Raw genomic sequence first — 20,323 nt, forward strand, 5'->3', positions numbered from 1 at the left:
AAAGAACTTTACCAAGTAAAACAGATCGCTCATTCTCATATCTCAACATGAAAAATTCCAATCAGAAATTTGTACTGCTGCTGTAGGTTAACATTAAACACATACTTCCTGTTGCGCATTGCTAAACAACGAGAGAAAAAGAAAGCAGAGATAAAATAATGAAAACGTATAGATGAAAACTACACGAACACGCCGGCCCTGTTCCGTCGCCAAACGATCAGAAGTACGTGACAAGGTGTGGCGGAACCGGTAGCCATTCCTCTGCCTCGACGTCAGCGCTCGCTCCGAGATCCCCTGAGGAGTTTAAAAACGCCAAGTCCAACACATAGGTCTAAAATAACGAAAATCTTCGCCAGTCATCAAACCTCGAATACTTTTGCAGTGCCGGACGTTATCCCGAGCCGGCCGGAATGGCCGAGCGGTTGTAGGCACTACAGTCTGCAACCGCGCGACCGCTACGGTCGCAGGTTCGAATCCTGCCTCGGGCACGGATGTGTGTGATGTCCTTAGATTAGTTAGGTTTGAGTAGTTCTAAGTTCTAGGGGACTGATGACCACAGCAGTTAAGTCTCATAGTGCTCAGAGCCATTTGAACCATTTTGAACATTATCCCGAACAGCACTACACAAACTAACACGTGTGGTAAGCGTACAGCATACGTTTTCAAAATCGTACTGGAAATCGACGTCAGTCATATGTGTAGGAGTAACTCCGTGTGCGGACAGCCTATGGCACCCAGATTCAGTAACTGTTCTTCATTGGTTACCCCACTGGCCTTGCTGTGTGCCACATTCGGCACTGTAGGCAGGAAAGCTCGCTTCTGAGCTCGGCGCCACGGCGACTGAGCTCCTGGTTGCCGCCTGCACCAGAAGGAAGCGCTGGTGCAGGTCTCGTCGGCGCCCTAGCGTGCGTGATACGTAACGCACGCAGGACTCACATGTCCTCGTTGGCGTAGTGGGGGGACCGGGAAGACTGCCTTAATAGTGAGTGCAGCGCGCGGCCGCTCCAGTCTGGAGAGGCGGTGCCGGCACGACGACATGGAGGGCGCAGCGGAGAAGGCGGAGCAGGGGCCCAGGCCCACGGTGGGCTTCAGCGACGAGGCCGTCGCCTACGAGGTCACCAGCCTCGAGTCCGAGTCGGTGATTTCCGACCAGCGCGCCATGGGCACCCCCAACCGCAGGATGAACCCGCACCCCAGAGCCTCCGCCAGCCCCATCTCCATCCTGCTGCTGTGGTAAGCGAGAGGCGCCGAGATTTTAGTGTTTCCACGTTTGTGACTGGCCAGCCTGTCAGTCCTTTTCATTTGTGTGTTTCGGGTGTCCTCTCCAGTGTTCTACAAATGAGGTGTGAGATTACTTTGTGTACCTTTGTGGTAGACTATAAACAAGGAAGCTGCTACAAAGGCACAGAAACGTAGGCACCGACAACCACAGAGTAATAAGGGAGACAAGAGCACAGGCAGAAAGGTCATCTACATCCACTTGAGTAGATCACATAACTAATGAGGGCGTATTGAATAGAATTGGGGAGAGGAGGAGTTTGTGGCACAACTTGACAAGAAGAAGGGATCGGTTGGTAGGACATGTTCTGAGGCATCAAGGGATCACAAATTTAGCTTTGGAGGGCAGCGTGGAGGGTAAAAATCGTAGAGGGAGACCAAGAGATGAATACACTAAACAGATTCAGAAGGATGTAGGTTACAGTAGGTACTGGGAGATGAAGAAGCTTGCACGGGATAGAGTAGCATGGAGAGCTGCATCAAACCAGTCTCAGGACAACAACAACAACAACAACATTTAGGGTCTCTCAGGAGGAATGGTCAGTATTATGGGATATGATAGGAGCGATCATTCGAAGCAAAACAGCTCAGAAAACATGAGCTCTGAAATGCGTACCTTAACACCTATAAGCACGTCTTCCTCTTCGATACTGTGCAACAGATCTCGTCTCCTGCAAACAGTTGCTCCTAAAGAACAAACGCGCCGTGAAGGCTAATACGATCATTCGGTAAAGACCACTGCTCGCCTCACCCCGTGCGGGACTTCCTGTGACGCGCTACTTTGGTAGAGTGCGGCAAGTGGGAATTTGGACTGAGGCGGCAAGTGGTTTTTTTCTTTTTTGTTTACAAGTCAAGTTCCGTAGGAACAAATTCAAGAGCAAATCTCCAAGGTCATGGAACGTGTCAGTACATGAAATTATAACATAAAACTAATAACAGATAAAAATAAAATGTTTATGAACCCGAAAATGTCAATGCGTAAGTTTAAGTGAAAGCAATCAACAATACAACAAGAATCAGCTTACTTTGTCAAGGACTCCTAGACAGAACCTTCAGTTTCCATTTGAATGTGCGTGGATTACTGCTAAGGTTTTGAATTCTTGTGGTGGTTGTTGAAAATGGATGCAACAATATATTGCACTCCTTTCTGCACAAGAGTTAACGAAGTCCGAACCAAATGCAGGTTTGATTTCTGCCGAGTATTAACTGAGTGAAAGCTGCTTATTCTTGGGAATAAGATAATATTGTTAAGAAGAAACGACAATAAGGAATATATATATTGAGAGACCAGTGTCAGAATACCCAGACTCGTGAACAGGGGTCGACAAGTGTTTCGTCGAGTTACACCACTCATTGCCCGAACCGCCCGTTTCTGAGCCAAAAATATCGTTTCAGATTGGGAAGAGTTACCCCAAAATATAATACCGTACGACATAAGCGAATGAAAATAAGCAAAGTAGAATAATTTTCGTGTCGAACCATCACTCACTTCAGATACCGTTCGAATAGTAAAAATGGCAGCATTAAGTCTTTGAACAATATTCTGAACGTGGGCTTTCCACTACAGTTTACTATCTACCTGAACACCTAGAGATTTGGACTGTTCAGTTTCACTAATCATATGCCTATTTTGTGAAATTAAAACGTCAGGTTTTGTTGAATTGTGTGATAGAAACTGTAAAAACTGAGTCTTACTGTGATTTACCGTTAGTTTATGTTCTACAAGCCATGAACTTAGGTCATGCACTGCACTATTTGAAACCGAGCCATTGTTGCACACCATATCCTTTACTACCAAGCTAGTGCCATCAGCAAATAGAAATATTTTAGAGTTACCCATAACACTAGAGGACGTATCATTTATATAAATAAGGAACAGGAGTGGCCCCAACACTGATCCCTGGGGCACCCTCCCCCTTGACAGTACCCCACTCAGACCCCACATTACAGCCATTCTCAACATTGTGAATAATAACCTTTTGCTGCCTGTTGCTACAGTAAGAGGTGAACCAACTGTGAGCTACTCCCCATATTCCTTAATGGTCCAGCTTCTGGAGCCATATTTTGTGATCAACACAATCAAAGGCCTTAGTTAAATCAAAAAAATATGCCTAGCGTTCGAAAACTTTTGTTTAACCCATCCAGTACTTCACAGAGAAAAGAGAATATAGCATCTTCAGTTGTTAAGCGACTTCTAAAGCCGAATTGTACATTTGATAGCAAATCGTGTGATATAAAATGATGAATTATCCTTCCATACACACCCTGTTCAATAACTTTAGCAAACACTAGCGGCACAGAAATAGGTCTAAAATTGACTACATTATCCCTTTCTCCCTTTTTATAAAGCAGCTTTACTACTGAGTACTTTAATCGTTCAGGAAACTGACCATTCCTAAAGGAAAAATTACGAATATGGCTAAATACAGGGAAACATGTGTAGCACAGTACTTTAATATTCTGCTAGACGCTCCATCATAGCCATGAGAGTCCTTAGTCTTCAGTGATTTAATTATTGACTCAATCTCCCTCTTGTCTGTATCACAGAGGACTATTTCAGACGTCAATCTCAGAAAGGCATTTGCCAAGAAAGTTATATGATTTCCTGTAGAAACTAAATTTTTATTTGATTCATCAGCAATGCTCAGAAAACGGTTGTTAAGTACTGTACATATATCTCATTTATCAGTAACAGAAATATTTCTACTGCGAACTGACTTTATATCATCGACCTTTTGTTGCTGACCAGACACTTTCTTCAAAACTGACCATATGGTTTTAATTTTATCCTGTGAATTAGCTATTCTATTTACACACCACATACTCTTTGCCTTCCTAATAAAATTTGTAAGCACCTTACAATACTGTTTGTAATGGGCTGCTGCAGTTTGATTGTGACTACTTCTAACATTGTGATATAATTCCCGCTTTGTTCTAAGCGATATTCTTATCCCACTAGTCAGCCACCTGGGCTGCCTATTACCGCTAGTACTCTCGAAGAGCATGAGAAATGTGTTAAGGAAAGCATTGTATTTATCATCTATGTTATCGGCTCTATAAACATCCTGCCACTCTTGTTCCTCGACAAGGTTTAAAAAACTCTCCATTGCTGTTGCATTAAGTTTCCTACATAGTCTGTAATTACATGTGACATTTGTTTGAGTACAAAAGCCTTTTAGTGTTAAAATTTGTGCATCATGGTCTGAAAGGCCATTCACGCTTTTACTAACAAAATGCCCATCTAGTAATGAAGAATGAATAAAAATATTGTCTATGGCTGTGCTACTGTTCCCCTGCACCCTAGTTGGAAAAAACAGTCTGCATCAGATCATATGAATTTAGGAGCTCTACCATAATCCTTTCTCTTGCACCATCGTACACAAAATTTATGTTGAAGTCACCACATGTAACTAATTTATGGTACTTCCTACAAAGTGAATCAAGAACCCTCTCTAGCTTAAGCAAAAATGCTCTGAAGTCGGAGTTAGGGTACCTATAAACAACAACAATTAGAAGTTTAGTTTCACTAAATTCAACTAATGCTGCACAACTTTCAAATATCTGTTCAGTGCAGTGTCGTGATACGTCAATGGACTCAAATGAAACACTGTTGTTTACGTACATAGCGACTCCCCCATCCCGCAGGGGACTCCTGCTAACACGTTTGTCCAGGCGAACGTGACGATTTTCTGGAGACCAGTACACGCAGTTCCGGCGGTTTACAGCACCGTTCAGTTTGAACTGCACCTCCTCAGGCCAAATAACAATCCCTACAAACCGTTCATCGGTGCGAAGCATGCCTTCAAACCACTCGCGGTACTCCGTCCTTCGATACGGGTCGTCCTCGTTTACTGCGTGCCGCTATTTCGGAATGTACATTTTCCACTTTGCAGCCTTCAGAATTCGCCGTACGTTTGTTCAGCTTACCCCGCTTTCGCGTGAGCCCTGCATCACAGATTTTTGAGGTGACCTAGTGAAATGTTGCAACAGCTGCACTGGATGCTGGCCTTGATGTTTTTGATCGGCCAGACCTTTCCTTATGCGCATCCCGAACAGTACTGTCGGCTTCGAATTTATCCCAATTACGATAAATTGTTGTACATGTTGGTACCTGAATTTTGTACAAGTTACACCATTGCCGTTGTACCTCCATCATGTTTTCGTACTTCCAGTACCATTTCTGTACGGTTTTGCGTTGCTCACACAACAAGCTTACTTCATTCATTGCTGCACTGTGATCTGCTGGACAATGCGGGCCGCCGGCCGAAGTGGCCGTGCGGTTAAAGGCGCTGCAGTCTGGAACCGCAAGACCGCTACGGTCGCAGGTTCGAATCCTGCCTCGGGCATGGATGTTTGTGATGTCCTTAGGTTAGTTAGGTTTAACTAGTTCTAAGTTCTAGGGGACTAATGACCTCAGCAGTTGAGTCCCATAGTGCTCAGAGCCATTTGAACAATGCGGGCCAAGATCTGTTGTGGGAAAACAACTGTGGGAAAACAAAGAAAAAAAATGGACTACGCTACTGCGCAAAATTGCAACGATATGTCATTTTGTTCCAAAGATATTTACTGTCAAACATTGTCTACATTTTTTCTGGTCTCCTCTGTATTCTCCAAAATCATTCACTCTTTTCTCTCTCATCTGAATACCCTTTATATCCTCAAACTGGCTTCAGCGTGACAACACCCCCTGATACTTCTACTTTTTTCTAGATATGAGAAGAGGAAGACTGACAATAGGAAAGGAAAATTAAATAAGATCACTGGTAAGTCAAGTGCCTCGTGATCGTCAGTCACCTAGCATTGCAAAGACTGGAATGCCCTCTGAGGTCCTTTTCCCCCAGCTCCTATTCTTCGTCTAGATATCCCTTTAGGTCAATAATACCATGTAATCCTAACGGCTTTCCTCATTTCCAATATTCCAACTTAATTTTATTGGAAGAATTTTGGGAAAGTGTAGCATATCCGTTAAGGACACGGTGTGTAGAAGGCTAGTGCAAATCATTCTTTAGTGGGTACGATATCGCACTGTCTGTGTTATTTAGAAATGCGATGAAAAGCTACAAGCCATCATTTTCTTGAAGCATAAATATATGATGAGATGTACAGTTAGTTCTAGTTGTGGATAGTTTTATATACTACTTGGTCCAATTCCACACCGCTGATTTGTCTCGCAGTCATTGCAGCAGATAATACATTTACATTCCTGTCAAACTAAGGATGCCTTCCGATTTACTTCAGAATTGAGCGTTGCTTGCTGCCCATAATTCAGTTACATCAATATTCGTTTGCTTCATATTCCTTAGCGTACATCCACTATTTTTAAAATCCTGATACGACGCTACTCATCGATCTGTTCATTTCTTTAGCGGTTGCATTCCGATTCTCGAGTCCAGATGGAGTTTAGAGGGGTCAGTTGGTACATCGCTCAGAACTGACCCTAAAAATAACTAAAATTGGTCCATTAATGCACTTATTTGTATTCTTAGCATCAGCGGCAGACAAATGGGGAATGAGAAGTTTTCTGATGTACGCTTATAACTTCCGATTCAGTGGTTTCGGAACCAAGCTTCGCTCTCTCGCATTGACACATTCATAAAACTTTGTACTGTCATCATTGCACACATCAGCTATAACGAAAGATCGCATCGTCATTAAGGGGGGGGGGGGGGGGGAAGGGGATGTCACCGAAAATGTAAAAAATTATCTCAAAAAACATTGCAGCCGTATTTATTAATGTACAGATCTAAAATTTTGCATATGTAATGAAAAAGAGTTGTAAGAGATCTGTTCAAAAAATTCCGGGACATTCGCAATTTCGCGCCAGTAATGTGTTGGAGCGAAACACGGTGGGTGTCCCTGCACGAGCCTGTGTTTAATGTGTAACTGCCGTAAGTTTCCGCACATCCATGCCTGTTGATGCGTGACTATCGCACAAGAAACGAAATCACTGCGCTGCCTCATCCCCGTAGTCTCCTGGTCTGGCCCCTGTGGACCTGATTTTATTTCCATAGTTGAAAACCTCGTTGAAAGAACGAAGAGTTGCAACGATGGAAGAGATAAACGGACATTCGCAAACGGCGCTTCGCGCGATCGAGCAAGACGCGTACCAAGACTGCTTCCGGAAGTGGAAACGGCGTTTGCAGCGGTGTATCAATTGTGGAGGAGAGTACTTCGAAGGAGACCATGAGCAATAAGTAGAAGGTAAGCGCAGAAAAAAACTTGTGGATAAAGTTCCGGAATTTTAGAACAGACCTCGTATTTCAACGGAAAAAATATAATAGCCGGCCGGTGTGGCCGAGCGGTTCTAGGCGCTTCAGTCTGGAACAGCGCGACCACTACTGTCGCAGTTTCGAATCCTGCGTCGGGCATGGGTGTGTGTGCTGTCTTTAGATTAGTTGGGTTTAAGTAGTTCTAAGTTCTAGGGGACTGATGACCTCAGATGTTAAGTCCCATAGTGCTCAGAGCCATTTGAACCAAAAATATAATAAAGGAGGTAGGATTAATATTTTGCCAGAAATTTGAATTTTTAGTTCTCTTATTGTCTTTTTTATAAAAAGCCATAACTCAAATTCTAATCATGCAATGAATTTTGAAAATTTTATTGAAGTGTCCGAAGCAGGTTATAAGACCACTGAATACACTCTTAATTTATAGTGCTAATTGTATTATTAACAGAGTTTTGAACTTTGCACATCCAAAATTAAGCTTTTTTTCTACATACAATCCCAAAAAATCAGAATGTAAAGCAGAGTCTCGTATTTTTCAGTCCCAATGAGACAACAACATGTTTCAAACAGCTGCTGAAAATTTCACAGCATTGGCGCATATGCTTTTTGAGAAAAGGCTGCTGATAATGCAAAAGATGCAAAACCGACAAAATGGGGTTGAAAGATTTTCTTTTCATACTTCTACGAGTAATAAACTTACCTCAATTTTAAGATCCTCCATACTCTTCATTCTCCAGGCTTCTCTTCTCCCCCCTTCGAATCTCCCTGGCCTGTATTTGTAGGAAAGACAATGATCTTTCAGCTTTCTTGACCCTGCCGTCATCGATGGTGTAAAATGCCTTTGTTGTAAGCACACCCAGCTCTCTTCAGCACTTCAATTCGGTCATCATTTCCATCATTAAACCGTAAAACTGCGTCATAGACACCTATTTTGAGTACTTCAAATGCAAAAAATTGTCCTTTTTGGGAGTATAACCTAAATTAAATTACTGAGGCTTTGATTTGCTTTCTGTGTCTTTCGATGAAGGCACTTCCTCGGAAAATCAGTGTCTGCAAGAAACCTGAAATTCAGGTTAATTGCATTCATCAATTACACTCACAACAGTTCTGCTGAAGTTATCAGTTTCCAAATGTCGGAAAAGGTGAAAGTGGTTGCCAGTGCACAATTTAAACAGTTGAATATTTTAAAGGAATTTCTAAAGCTATTATCACGATACAATTCTCACACAACACAGACTAAACTCTGTACATTAAGAAAATATAACTTGAAAAATCGATTTTTCGGACGCGAAACCATTACATCTGCTATACCACAGACAGGAAAATTTGGCTGTGTTATTCCCGTGTCCCCGATAGTATCGAAGGCTGTACTGAAGCCAGCACTCCATACATTCGCGACTGGGTGTAAGCTTATGACACAAATCTCTGCAATGACCGACAGCCAGGTTTTGCGCGCCATTCCACAGGAGACTACAACACAGAATTTACACATCTCTTATCTTCCGACACGTGTGTTACAAGGATAACTTGTTATTACTCCGATGTTATTCCGAACAATAAGTTTTATGCGTAAGTTACTCGCTGCCAACAAGAACCTGCTTTGTTATTAGCATAATGTCTGTTCTGTCCAGCGTAGCCTTCACGATCCAAGGTCAAATGTTAAACGGCCTACAGTCTATATAAGATTACAGAGTCTGTAACTGGGGTACAGGAAGCCTGGACAACGAAAGAAACTAATGGTTTGAGATGTGTTACAGACGGATGCTGAAAACTGAGTGGACACACGTTTAAGAAATGAGGAGACCTCCGCACAATCGACCAGGAAATGAATGTGAGGAAAACGGTAACAGGATGACAGAACGTGTGTTAAGACATTTGGGAATAACTTTTAAGGTACTATAGGAACCGTCGAGTTTAAAAACAAGAGTTAAGTTTATGGCTGGACGGTTCTGAAAAGAACCGTGTGAGTCCATATCTCGTGATGACTTCGTTACAGCCAGGACATCTTTGAGATCATATCGCTCCCTCTGCTTCTCGGCTTTACACAATCATTTTCCTCGAAGTGTCCCTTGTGACTGGGCAATAGCTACCCAACACAAGACCTTCGGAGCAACTGAAGAAATCCAAACTTTTGAACTAGATGTCTTAAGCCAGTACGCCCGTAGTTGGAAGTTACAACCTAACTCAAATAAAACAGAAGTTACATTTTTCATGCACTCAGTAGACTGCCATACAAAGTCCATTATGTCAATTTTGAGGGAGAAAAACTTCGTCAAAACATGCATCCAAAATACCTTAGGATCGCGGCAGACGCCGCACTTTCTTTTAAGGAGCACTTGACACGAATATCTGCTAAGCCCAAAAGAAGACATAACGTTCTCCTTGTCTTCTGTGGAACTAGTTGGGAAGACTGGTATACTAAAAGGTGGAGTACTGTATGTCCGTCTGACTTAATAGTCCATATATTAAAAAGACAGATATACTGATTAATGAAACCATGCGCACTGTTATCGGAGCCATACGATCTATTCCCACACACTGACTAAATATCTTCCTGATATCAGACGGAAGAGCGTGGTACTGCGCGAATACCAGAAGATGGTTGATTCCACCAATCTTCCAATACTGAGCGACGTATTCCTGTGGAGCGAAAAAAGTTAAGATCAAGAAGTCCGACTCATATCATAGCAGGATTCGTACCGAAAATGAATTCAATGCCTTCGACGAATGGGAACGCTGTTGCCAACATTACTGTCATCCACACTGCCTGTAACTTCCCCGTATCCTGGAAAAACCCCAGGATTTGACCAGCCTCGGACAATTTGGTCTATCTTGAACAGCATCCAGACGGGCTATGGAAGATGTGCAGACACCTCCGTTTATGACCTCAGAACTGTTGCCATTGCTATAATGTGCTGGAGAGCTCTGTTGAAATGTTCATATGTAGTCGTACAAATACCTTTGTAAACTGCGCAAACTCCGTAATTACATACAGTGTCCTCAGTTATTTGTTCTACATATTAAAATCAGTCTTTCCTATAATAATTAATAATATTCATGGCATGGCATACAAAAATGGTTAAAATGGCTCCAAGCAATTTGGGACTTACATCTGAGGTCATCAGTCCCCTAGACTTAGAACTACTTAAACCTAACTAACCTAAGGACATCACACACATCCATGCCCGAGGCAGGATTCGAACCTGCGACGTAGCAGCAGCGCGGTTCTGGACTGAAGCGCCTAGAACCGCTCGACCACAGCGGCCGGCGCATGGCATACATTAAGAGTATTTAAATCACAAGAACAGCCGTACATATATACTGCGCAAAGAAATTGTCACTTTTTCGAAACCCAGTTACGTCTCCCATTGCGACGCATAATTCTGAAATTTGGCCCAAAGATGCTTGCAATATTTCTCTGTAATGGTGAAAAAAAGTGGCGCCACGAAGAAGTTGCGGCCTGCAACGTCACCCTCTGGCTCAGCGGCGCTTCAAACAACAAGGTGTCGACACATGCGAAAAAAAAGGCAGCATCTCAGTCCATGTGAGCTCTAAGACGGGCTGACGGTGTCACATCGGCACCAGATTTCAACACATTTCTGCTCAGAGCGATCGTGGACGCGTCACACGATGAGGTGGTCCTTACACCCACTGTTAACCACGTTTCACACCTTATTTCGACGCCTCTGCAATGAGGCTTAACCCGTTAAGTGCCAAATTAATTTTTTTTAAATTGAATTTTTTATTCCTTAATTATAATGTACATACTGTATGAACCACAATATGTACAAAAATAGCCAAAGAATATTTATACAGGCTGATATAATGGCCGTCCTCAAAATAGGACGCTGGGATCTAACAGTATCGTATAGCACACTAAACTGTATTCAAGTCTTAACTATTTATTTCTTGTTAAATGGTACAGAACAGTTCATGCACAGTGTTACACGGCATTTAACACAATATGTTTTTGGCTTCCCATTGCATTTACCTCTTACACATATTCTTTGCGTGCTTCTTTTGTCAATCATATGACCAATTCCATCAAACCTGATGTCTTGTATCACTCTCAACTGACTTGATGGCTATTCCATTGGACGTCCAATATTCGGTCTTCCAGTGTCCAATTTCAGGTATGTAACTGTAACAGCACGTCTGAAATCCAGTAAATCCAGTACATTTTTCCCATCTACTAGTCCGTAGAAGAGCCAGGCTTTACGAGGGCAATTTCCAGAATACGTGTAAATAGGACCCAGTACCATTTCCTCCCTCTAATTACCGTCGCATATTTTCCAACTAACCAGTCATGGTGGTCAACACCTCCCCATGTACGCGTTATACGACTTCAAAACGGCAGGTTGTTGCACTTGTGTCTTCTTACTTGCTTGTCTACTGTACCACATAGCTGCTCCCACAGGTTCAACTTTCTCAAAATTTGTACCAATTGTAAAGCATCTGTTGTCGTGCCATCGAACAAATAAGACTTCGCCATTCCTGTCGAACTGGTAGTCATAGTTTTCTCGAACTTTTCAGTTCGTTGCTGCTCAGTAGTGGACAGTCACCAACTCGATTCTCTCTGACAGTCCCAGTTGCTCGAAAACCCGAATTTCTCAGATGAATCAGAAGATCTCTACTAGTGAAGAAATTGTCAAGGTATACACAATGATTCTCGGGTTTTTCAATGCAGTCCAGCATGTTTAGGACTACTCGGTTCCAGTAACGTCATCTGGACCTTCTTCTTCGTTGGTCATACAGTATACTTCAGGAGAACATACGGTGATATCAATATGGTCCTGATCATCTGGCACCGCATTATAGGACGCGTCCCTGTTTATTATTTCTTCTATTTCTTCGTTAGTGAGGTATCTATCTCGTCTGAAGGCCATTATAATCTATATAAAATGAACTGAAATAAAATAAAGTGAAATGAAAGAATAATGCATTAGCACAAACTACAGAAAAGGGAATGTGTAAATACCTCTGTCCATCTGGAACTGTATTATTTACTAATGGGTAACATAAACGAGGGGTCGTTACTTACCTCAGCAACAAAATCTGGTAAAATTACCATGTTCTAAAAAGAAAATACATCAGCAGTAGCAGAGTTTCATATTCAAACGTGTAGCAATACAAATAACTGAAATGATAACACCAAGTCCCATTGTCCTATTTCGAGTACACCAAATTTTATAACAATGGAAAACAATGAATATAACTCCAATTGAGCTAACAATGCACGTAGTTTAAAAGACACATTGTTGACTACAAATAATCAAAAAAGATCTTTGCCACATATTTCAAGTATTACTAAATTGTTGATAAAGTAAATACCTGTGATCATGAAAAGTGTGCCTTAGTATTCAATAATCAATTAATGGTAGGATTTATTGCATTCAATTTCCTGTAAGCATACATTTGTTATAAAAAGCATCAACAAATGACATAGAACAGTAATAGTTGCAAATTAATAATTTATTGTGTATTTATACATAAATATGTGCTCTGTCCTCAAAATAGGACACTGGTACTTAATGGGCTAAGAACCGCGACACCCAGCGCTGAAATCACGTCATTGTCTTATGGGTAGCCGAAGAAAACATTTCAGATACACTGCCGCTTGGAACAGACACGAAAAACCCTAAGATGGTGGCATGAAGGGCGTCGATGAAACGACCTCTTCCCTTGGTGCGTTGCTTCTCACATATTTCGTGGTCGAAGTAACAGTTCGCAGTGCTACGAGCAACAGGACGATATTCTTGACCATGTTCGACGCTGCTCACAGCCCTCTGACGATTCAGTCCTACTCAGAGGGCATTGTGGGGCTGTAACCTCACTGAACGTGATCTGATCCCTTTGGAGAAGTGTGGTCGTAATTTTTGCTCTGGTATATAGGGTGGAAGGACTAGCGATCGCTCAAAATGATACGACGAAATTTGAGTAAAGGGTGTGAGCGTTTTCAGCCCTCACTTTTCACGCCCTCCTGTAGTGTGAATACAGAGGAGTGCAACGTTGACATGTGCGTAAAAAGGGAAAAGGTCCTTCCAAGACCCCCAGTGTGGCAAAACTCTCGATGCCACCGACGTTCCTTTGTTGAGCACGTCTAAAATGTACTTGTCCGCGCTGCATGGTGTCTCGTGGCTGCTGTAGCGCCTGAGGGTAGGCAACCGCCATCGAAACCTCCTAGGTTTGGATGCCCAACGCTGAAGTCGGAGAACGCCACGATTTTGCACCATTGCAGACTAAGGTTCGGGCGCGTCTGAGCCAAATTTTTCTTCGTAATGGAAAACAATTACAGAGGTTTCGAAAACGTGGCATTTTCTGCCCTGTGTATACACTCCTGGAAATTGAAATAAGAACACCGTGAATTCATTGTCCCAGGAAGGGGAAACTTTATTGACACATTCCTGGGGTCAGATACATCACATGATCACACTGACAGAACCACAGGCACATAGACACAGGCAACAGAGCATGCACAATGTCGGCACTAGTACAGTGTATATCCACCTTTCGCAGCAATGCAGGCTGCTATTCTCCCATGGAGACGATCGTAGAGATGCTGGATGTAGTCCTGTGGAATGGCTTGCCATGCCATTTCCACCTGGCGCCTCAGTTGGACCAGCGTTCGTGCTGGACGTGCAGACCGCGTGAGACGACGCTTCATCCAGTCCCAAACATGCTCAATGGGGGACAGATCCGGAGATGTTGCTGGCCAGGGTAGTTGACTTACACCTTCTAGAGCACGTTGGGTGGCACGGGATACATGCGGACGTGCATTGTCCTGTTGGAACAGCAAGTTCCCTTGCCGGTCTAGGAATGGTAGAACGATGGGTTCGATGACGGTTTGGATGTACCGTGCACTATTCAGTGTCCCCTCGACGATCACCAGTGGTGTACGGCCAGTGTAGGAGATCGCTCCCCACACCATGATGCCGGGTGTTGGCCCTGTGTACCTCGGCCGTATGCAGTCCTGATTGTGGCGCTCACCTGCACGGCGCCAAACACGCATACGACCATCATTGGCACCAAGGCAGAAGCGACTCTCATCGCTGAAGACGACACGTCTCCATTCGTCCCTCCATTCACGCCTGTCGCGACACCACTGGAGGCGGGCTGCACGATGTTGGGGCGTGAGCGGAAGACGGCCTAACGGTGTGCGGGACCGTAGCCCAGCTTCATGGAGACGGTTGAGAATGGTCCTCGCCGATACCCCAGGAGCAACAGTGTCCCTAATTTGCTGGGAAGTGGCGGTGCGGTCCCCTACGGCACTGCGTAGGATCCTACGGTCTTGGCGTGCATCCGTGCGTCGCTGCGGTCCGGTCCCCGGTCGACGGGCACGTGCATCTTCCGCCGACCACTGGCGACAACATCGATGTACTGTGGAGACCTCACGCCCCACGTGTTGAGCAATTCGGCGGTACGTCCACCCGGCCTCCCGCATGCCCACTATACGCCCTCGCTCAAAGTCCGTCAACTGCACATACGGTTCACGTCCACGCTGTCGCGGCATGCTACCAGTGTTAAAGACTGCGATGGAGCTCCGTATGCCACGGCAAACTGGCTGACACTGACGGCGGCGGTGCACAAATGCTGCGCAGCTAGCGCCATTCGACGGCCAACACCGCGGTTCCTGGTGTGTCCGCTGTGCCGTGCGTGTGATCATTGCTTGTACAGCCCTCCCGCAGTGTCCGGAGCAAGTATGGTGGGTCTGACACACCGGTGTCAATGTGTTCTTTTTTCCATTTCCAGGAGTGTATGTGTGGTTATTCTTGTGATTTAAAACTCCTTAATGTATTCCATACGATAAATAATAAGAATTTTAATTATAGGGAAGATTCATCTGAATACATGGAGTAGATAACTGAGGATATTGTAGCTAATTGCCACTGAGAGATAAAGAGATTATCACATGAGAGAAAGTCGTGGCACTTCACACCGTCTAGTCGAAGACTGATGAGAAAAAAAATTTAGAACTGGGATGCAATGCAGCTGCAGCCCATCTGTCTGAGACAGCGTGGTCGTTGGCCGCGAGGATGCAAGCTAGTTTCAAATACATTTCTGCCATTCAGCTTTAGGTTTTCATTGGTCTTCTTGTATCAGTTACAAATAATACCAGCGCGATTTCTTGGTAAGAGCTATGGCCTAATTCTTATTCCATCCATGATTAATCCAAATTTGTGCACCGACTCAGATAACCTCTCTCTCATTGATATGTTAAACCGTAGTTATTTGTTTTCCGTCATAGTGCTGGTGATTTCACCCCTATTAAACAAGCAGCTAATGTTACACTTTCGTAAACGTAACTGAGTGAGAAAACGTTCGTTTACAGTATTCGCTCCCTTGATCCTACAATCATCTTTTGTATGCACATTGACGCAAAATACACACTAAGAATACTGTCTCTATCGACCCTGTTAATTCTGAATTGTTTGCGCGTCATGAACTTTAGCGGTGGTTTTCTCAAAACCGGAAGGGTGTTGACCCAAAATATCTTACAGTCTTTCGTTTTAGGTTGCATGGAAGCTACCTGCTAAATGTGAGCCGAAGCGATCTGCCGTGTCCGAGATCTTCCCCTTGTCGGAAGAGTCCGTTGCGATATACATAACTTCGAAAATGACCACGGTTTAGTGTCATTCTTAATAAGCTAGAGGTGCTGTATCTGACATAGTTGGTTTTATGTAACCTAGGTTTCAAAGGAACCTTGTCGTCAACTACTGTCTTTAAACTGCCCTGATATTTGTCTATCTTCTTACAAAGGCTTCTGATGTAAGATTAAATTTATTATAAAATTTTGTGTGTGCTAATTTTATAATTAAAAGTATTCCTGTTGATACTGTTACTGTCGCAAGTAAAGTACATCTTCGTCTTTGTATTTGACACTGTAGTTATTTTTATGAGTTTCTCTTGACTGTTGGATTGGACATACCGCAGTATTACATTAACGGCATAAGTATTGAAAGATACTCTTCAGTTTTATGTTATTGACTCCAATACAAAAATAGAATCAGTGATTATCAAAATCGTGTTTGGAGTTTTGCCCATAACTCAGTGCCTCAAAAGTGATTTCACTGTAAAAAATAAAGTGTCTTATGGTAACTGCCACTTTATGTGCTCTCCTGATTGAGTACAGTAAAAGCACATCCCACGTGGTCGTTCAGTGTTCAGTTGGATCTGTCAGCGCAGATGAAATAAGGAGCGTCTGTGCGAAAGTGCGGAACAGGTATGTGAACCCCGTACTCTGCAAACAAGAAAAATTCTAGAAAGTGACTGGTCTTCCGAATAATCTTCATTGTCTCGTCTCATAAATTGTCAGTAAGGCCAAATTTTGTATCCCGGGAATGATACTAGCATTTTAAGTTCTCCAAGCAGTCGAATTCGTGACACAAGAAGTCGATTTACTTGAGGCTGGAAAATTTCCCATCGGGCTTCAGTTCCTTGAACAAATCAACGTCTATACCCCGCGAATCAGTGTAAGGTGTATGTGAAAAAGGTACTTTCCTTGTACCATAACCGTATAATAAAGTTTATACCTTTCTATCTAGGTACGAACACGAGAAGAATGATTTCTTCTGCCTAACTGTACCAGCTATAATTAACGTAATTTTGTATTAACGATGTCTACGTGATCAAGAGACGGGAATTTGAAACATATTTGTTGCTTCCGCCCTGGAATTGGAGTTTTCTAAGTGGGAAACACGTCGTCTTTCGTTGAGAATCCGTCAGCTAGGATTTTTCAGCATTTTATTGCGTGCAATCTCGCCAGCCGAACAAACCAGTGAATTCACACCACCCTTCTTCGCATATGCTCACTAGCTATATGCTTGTCAGGTGCAGACTGTGGTTATTCTAAATGCCTTATCCTAAAATTACGTTGAGCAGCTGCTAAAATAGTAGTACACTCTCAAGGGTAATTTATTAGACCTCCGGGCTACAAATAAAACCAAACTTTTTCACTCTGATAACGCAGAGCAGGGTATCCTGTGTTCGTAAGGTCTTTATAGCATCACTGACTTCAAGGGAAATGAAACGAAAGTTAGAAAGATACTTCTCTTTAGTAAATGCACTAGGAAACATTTTAGAGTATCTGAGCAATTAACCTTAAACATTCATCTCAGAGACTGAAAACTTGAGTATAAATGGACAAAGTTCAAGAACAATTTACACTACGCCTTAGACATGTATGTGCCACGCAAATTTGTGAGGTATGGGAAACATTCGCCGTGGTTCGACATCCGTGTTAGAAACCTGCTCCGATGCAAAGGGAGCTTCACTGTAGATTTGAACGTGGTCAGAGCCGCACTTACAAACAAAATCTGAATGAGACGAAATTTAGTGTAATGATGTAAGTGTCTGAAGCGTTCAAACGAAATCCTAAGAAATGTTGATCTCACATTAAATAAGTAAACCAATCAAAGCTATCTGTCCAGGCACACTGTACCAAAGTGCCATCAGAACTATGGATGATAAGAGGAAAGACCAAAACAATAAATTCCTTTCTCCTAAATAATGTCTACTTTTCAATCGTCGCACGAACAGCAAAATGACAAATATCGAAAATACTTGAGCGCTTGATAGGAAAGCGACCAGAAGCACTCAACGGAGGAAACCGAATGAGCTTGGTGAGACACCTATACAGTTCTATACAGGAAGAACTGGCTCCTCTTGTAGCAGCAGTCTACCGTAGATCTCTGGAAGAACGAAGCGATTCTAGTGGTTATAAAAATGAATAAGTCGTTCCCGTTTTCAAGAAGAGTCGTCGAATACACTATAGGCGTGTACCGCTGACGTCAGACTTGAATTTTTTCACTCGCGTACTATGAACTTTCTGGGTATCAAAAATCTGTTCTGTAGGAGTCGACACGATTTCCGCAAGCAACGATCGTGTGAAATTCGCAAGAGGAGGCCACGACATTGGGACGACAGATTTGCTTCAAACTTTGTACACATGTAGTCGGTCATTAAGACAACACAGTGGGCGCTACTCTGGCAACTCCGACAAAATCGCAAGAGAAGTTTTACGCATATGTTAAGTAACTGATGTACCTGTGCGTAGGTGCCGGATAGTAGACGTTGTAGACATGGTGCGAGGAGAAGTCGACAGTGCTGCGCTGCCACCCGGCCAAGTACTGTACTTCCCGTACCTCGCCAGTGTCCTCCTGGCCGCTGGTTTGGCGCAGTCCATCCAGCAAGTCAGTGTCGAGCGGTAGTGGGGAAGGCGTCATTCGAAGGCTGACCGTGTCTCGGTGACTTGCTGGCGACAAGTCGTCATACAGGTGACAAGTACGAGGCGTGTTTTTTAAGTAAGTACCGTTTTAAAATTAAAAAAAGACGTGCTAAGACATATCAATAATTTTATTTTTACATGAAAGGCTGTACCTTAATCTACTTTTCTACATAATTTCCGTCAATATTCAGGCACTTGTCATAACGTTGTACCTGATTTTGAACACCCTCCTCACAGAAGTATGCCGCCTGACTTGTTAGCCATTGCACCACCACTGTTTTGACTTCGTCATCGTCTTGAAGACGCTGACCGCCCAGATGTTTCTTCAAGTGCAGGAACAGATGGTAGTCATTGGGCGCAAGATTGGGGCTTTACGGAGGATGATCTAGAGTTTCCCATCGAAAAGATATGATGAGATCTTTGGTCTGATTCGCCACATGTGGATGGGCATTGTCTTGCAGCAAAACGATGCCCTTGCTCAACTTGCCACGTCTGTTGTCCTGAATTGAAAGGCGCAGATTGTGCAATGTCTTACAGTAAGCTGCTGCATTGATTGTCTCATTACGAAACAGAAATTCCACAAGCAATACTCCTTTTCTGTCCGAAAAAACTGTGCACATGATTTTCCGGGCAGAAATAGTTTGCTTAAACTTCAGTTTTCTGGGTGAATCTGAATGTCGCCATTCCATGGACTCTTGCTTTGATTCTGGTGTGCTGTCGGCCACCCATGTTACGTCGCCCGTAACAAAAAAATGGCTCTGAGCACTATGGGACTCAACTGCTGAGGTCATTAGTCCCCTAGAACTTAGAACTAGTTAAACCTAACTAAGCTAAGGACATCACAAACATCCATGCCCGAGGCAGGATTCGAACCTGCGACCGTAGCGGTCTTGCGGTTCCAGACGGCAGCGCCTTTAACCGCACGGCCACTTCGGCCGGCTCGCCCGTAACAATTTGGCTTACGAAAACACCACCGTCGTTGTGGTACCGCTCAAAGAAAGTCAGTGCACTGTCTAAACGTTTGGTTTTGTGCACATCCGTCAACATTTTCGATACCCAACGTGCGCACAATTTTCCATTATTCAAGTGCTCGGTCACAGTGCCATACAAAACACTACGAGAAACATTAGGAAAGTCATCCCGCAAGGAGGAAATCGTAAAGGGTCTGTTTTCTCTCACCTTATTGTCCACTTTCTGCACCAAACATTCATTAACGACCGAAGTACGCCCACTCCATTGTTCATCATGCACATTTGTGCAGCCATCTTTAAATACTCTCACCCACTTCCTTACCATTCTATCACTCATAACGTTTCCTCCGTAAACTGCACAGCTGTCACGATGAATATCGATCGCTTTTAGGCCATTGGCACTAAGAAATCTTATAACAGCCCGTACTTCACAGTGGGCGGGACTCACGATTATCGGAACCATGTTAAACACCCAGTACACAACGTAAACAAGGAGGAATCAGACTGCAGTGGCGGCAGTGCGTAGACAACAGATGTAGGTACCCAGTGCGCATGCGCAGAACGTTCACCGCAGCGCTACGGGCGCGGTGTGGCAAAACGGTACTTACTTAAAAAACACGCCT

The 20,323-nt window shown here is 43.5% G+C and overlaps 1 protein-coding gene across 1 annotated transcript in view; it reads left to right on the forward strand.

Moving 5' to 3' along the window:
- The first annotated feature begins 1,065 nt into the window (after nucleotides 1–1,065).
- The window catches only part of LOC126235662 (probable multidrug resistance-associated protein lethal(2)03659), a 338,456-nt gene continuing 319,198 nt past the window's right edge, over nucleotides 1,066–20,323 (forward strand). The window contains exon 1 of the mRNA XM_049944383.1: nucleotides 1,066–1,233. Coding sequence (XP_049800340.1) covers nucleotides 1,160–1,233 — 74 coding nt within the window. The 5' untranslated portion in view covers nucleotides 1,066–1,159. The remainder of the gene's footprint in view (nucleotides 1,234–20,323) is intronic.

This window comes from Schistocerca nitens, chromosome 2 (genome assembly GCF_023898315.1).
Source record: "Schistocerca nitens isolate TAMUIC-IGC-003100 chromosome 2, iqSchNite1.1, whole genome shotgun sequence".
Lineage (NCBI taxonomy): Eukaryota > Metazoa > Arthropoda > Insecta > Orthoptera > Acrididae > Schistocerca > Schistocerca nitens.